General features: G+C 40.8%; 1 protein-coding gene across 1 annotated transcript; it reads right to left on the bottom strand.

Annotated features, from left to right (window-relative positions):
• Positions 1 to 666: 666 nt before the first annotated feature.
• On the bottom strand, positions 667 to 1620 carry LOC114628541 (olfactory receptor-like protein OLF3). The gene has a single exon (XM_028776428.1). The coding sequence runs from the start codon at positions 1618 to 1620 to the stop codon at positions 667 to 669; it is 954 nt and encodes a 317-aa protein (XP_028632261.1).
• Positions 1621 to 3765: the final 2145 nt, after the last annotated feature.

Genomic DNA, 3765 nt, shown 5'->3' with positions numbered 1-3765 from the left:
TCTCCAATTTTGACACTTACATCAAAATCCTTTGTATATATGGTCAACTTTTTTCAAGTTGTTTGAATGCTTCCAATAAGTGCCAGAAACAAATGTTTACTTGGACAATAATACCCTTATATATAGTTGATCTTTTAGTAGATGGTTAGTTCTTTCTTTTTTTAAAAAAAAAAAAACCCTTGTTAACTCTTATAGTGAGATATGGCATCTGCTTTTAGTTAGTGTCCTGCATAAAGACATTTTAGTAATATTTGACAGCTCTCCTCAGTGTTGACCCACTTACAAGCTGTGCTAATTCAGAGACTTTTAAATTTCCAAAGGTGAACATGAATGGTCTCTCATTTGGAATTACAACAGCCTGCTCTGAAATGTATCAATACAAGTACTTCTGCTTTGTGACTTCAAACAAAGCAGTAAATATTTCCAATTATCATGCCGTGGAAGTGGAGTTGGGGAAAAAAGTTCTGTAAAACATTGTATAATTCCACTGAACATCCTGATGAGGCAAAATTCAACATAAAAATTCTCAGCCTCCAACATGACATCACCAGTACATGTTATGCTGTCTACTTCCTGATTGACAAAGCGTTGCAGATTCTGTCTGTTATTTCTAAGTTGAATAAACAATGAGTAGAAGCTGTTGTTTCCAGTGATGCTCATAAGTCATCAAGTTGCCAGTTTTGATGCAAACCCAGAGAATTTCCCTAATAGTTTCTGCCACGCCCCCTTAACCTCTTTATTCCTTAGACTGTAAATCATGGGGTTCAGCATGGGTGTCACGATAGCATAGAACAGAGACATCAACTTCTCCTGAAGGACAGAAGGGCTAGAGTGGGGTTGGATGTAGGTGAAAATGGCCATGCCATAACACAGGACAACCATTGTAAGGTGAGAGGCACAAGTATGAAAGGCTTTCCGTCTTCCCTCTGTGGACTGTATCTTTAGGATGGTGGAGATGATCTGGATGTAGGACAGGAGAACTAGGAAGAAAGGTGTCATAAGCAAGACAATGCTAGAAACTGTGATTGCAATCTTATTAGATGAGGTATCCACACAAGCCAATCTGACCACAGCAAGGGTTTCACAGGCTATGTGATCAATATACTTATTTGTGCACATGGGCAGCTGGAAGGTGATGGCAGTGTGCACGAGAGAGTTGATAAAGCCACTGACCCAAGATGCGATGGCCAGCCATGTGCACAGCCCTGCATGCACGATGATTGAATACCTCAGAGGGTTACACACTGCCACGTAACGGTCATAGGCCATCACTGCCAGCAGAAGGAATTCAATCCCACCCAAGCCCAAGGAAAAGAATAACTGGGCTGCGCAGCTCAGAAATGGAATTGCTTTGTGTGTGACAAGAAAGTGAGCCAGCAGCTGGGGGACTATGCTTGTGGCATAAGACACATCCACAAGCGATAGGTTGGTGAGAAAGAAATACATGGGAGTGTGGAGTCTGCTGTCCAGTCTGATCAGAACAATGATGAGGAAATTCCCCAGTACTGTCACTAGGTACATCAGCAAGAACAGGATGAAGAGGGAGACTTCAGTGTCCCAGTCACTGGAAAGACCAAGGAGGATGAATTCATACATCTGTGTCTCATTGTTGGTTTCCATTAAAACTATGATCTACAAAGAGTATCATAAATAAAAAGACAAGTAATCAAATAACATGGCCCGACGCTTCTAAGAATACATAATGTATATGACCTGCCAGCCCTTTTTAAAATCTGACATAATTTGTGGGGCTTAGAAACCATGCTTGATTCTAGTATACATTTTATTCACTGTTTCAGGCATATAGGTCAATGCCTTGATAATGACTTGCCATGCCTCACGGAGGGCAGCTACAATCTAGAGATGACGCAGTGAAGTCTGTCTGCTCTACATCATTAATAGTTACATTTATTCTCAGGCAAGGGGAATAGAGTACTAGAGTTGACAGTGGCCAATACAAGGATAGATGGTTAAGATGAGAACCACAAATTAAAACTACCTCAAATGCATTGACTGCAATCTCCTTGAAAAAAATGCCTGAGTAAGCTTCAAGAAATGTGAGTGTGAATGGGCATGGGTTTGTGGAAAGATCTGGAATCCCAGAACCTCGTTTTATTAGGCTATTTTATTTGGAAAAGTATTTGATTTCTCTTTGATGATAGGCTTTGTTATATATATAAAAAAAATCAAGTCTCTTCAAGTATTTTAAAGCAAAAATGTGAATAGCTCGTGGGAGGATGTGTGAGTACATTCGCTGGTTGTTTACATCAAGGGCTGGGCGTGTTACAAGACTCTACTTGGGGCAGATAAAGAAACTGCAATTTCCTGTTTTTAAAAGTAGACAGAAATAAAATGAAATCTGTCAAAGCTTTAGTTTGTTTGATAGATTTTTTTGGTTTCTTAAACTCTTAGTCCTCTGGAAGGAAATCACAGTGGAGACTCTGTCTTCATATTCTCCCCTTTCTAAGCTGATTCATTTAAGAGTCTGTTATCTGAAATTGAGCTGAGAAAAAAAGCAAATGAGAATGTGGCAGAATGGATACCCAAGGTCAAGGATTAAATAGAAAAGACCCCTAGTGTCCAAGATAGGTATAATGCAGGAATCCTGGCGGGGGGGGGGGGGGCGGGGCAGAGGGAGGACTACCAGGAAACAAATTCTCTGCTTACTATTTGTGCTCAGCAGGTGCTTTTTAGTAAAACATAATATAGGAAGCTATTAAAAATCCAGGGCGAACAGGTGACATTTTAAAGACATATTTAGAACTGACTAAACTATTGAACATCTGTCTGTTCATTAATGACTGCAATTCAAGGAAAAGTAGGAGGTGGGAGAGGAAGAAAGACAAAGCATGGTAGTCATGCTAGGGTCTCTGAGCTAAAAGTAGAAAACTTCCTGTTTCAACTTTCTTATGTGACAAACGACAAAACAATATCTAAGCCATACATACCTGTGACCTTCCCCCAGCCTTGAGCAGGCCTGAGAGACCTTGTTTACCACAATAGACCTAACAACAGGACTCCGGAGGCATTGCCTGCATTGGTGCCTCCTTGACTGCCTGTAGCCTGGTACACAAGCTGAGAAGAATAGACTGTCTGCTGAGCTTGCCTTGAGACATCTCCCGGCCTGCAATTAAGGATGGATTCCCCTCACCTCCAGCAGGATGGATTCCCCTCACCCCCAGTGGGCTGAAGCAAGGAACTCTGGGGGTAGGGGTGGGCTTTCCCCTTTAAATTGAAAGCTGAACATTAAAACATTGAGCCTCGATCAGAAACCTTTGTCCTGGCTTCATCTCTTCCCTCTCTCCTGTCCTTTCTTCCAGTCCCAGCCTCTCTTTCAAGTGAACCCAGTTGACTCTGGCCGCTGGCCGGCAACACATACCTAAGCCATGTATTTGTGAACATTTGTGAACAGTTTCTCTCACAGAGATCTACAACATCTCTGAGAGTGTAAATTTAACTTATCCTAGAGAGTGTTCTCACAACTCATAACCTAACTTTGATCTAGTGGCTTTATTTTACTAATTATAGCAATTAATATCATATTGTATTCCTTATAGCAAAATATTTTACTGAACAGTTCGCATATAGGCAAATTTATTAAGTTGACATATTAATTGATTCAATTATGTTTATCCTATTGAGATTTCGCTTATCTGTAAGCCTGTTGCCATTCTTAAATGTTCTTTTGTTTTTGAGATAAATTTGGGATTTTCAGTGGGTTGGCCCCAAGCTCACTATCCTCCTTCAGAGCCGCAAAGGGCTAGC

The sequence above is a fragment of the Grammomys surdaster genome, unplaced genomic scaffold, assembly GCF_004785775.1.
Source record: "Grammomys surdaster isolate TR1022 unplaced genomic scaffold, NIH_TR_1.0 269, whole genome shotgun sequence".
Lineage (NCBI taxonomy): Eukaryota > Metazoa > Chordata > Mammalia > Rodentia > Muridae > Grammomys > Grammomys surdaster.
This window is presented reverse-complemented; position numbering and strand designations above follow the sequence as displayed.

What these genes read in the sequence shown, in the direction of transcription:
- LOC114628541 (XM_028776428.1), bottom strand. Translation starts at nt 1,620, where the DNA reads ATGGAAACCAACAATGAGACACAGATGTATGAATTCATCCTCCTTGGT.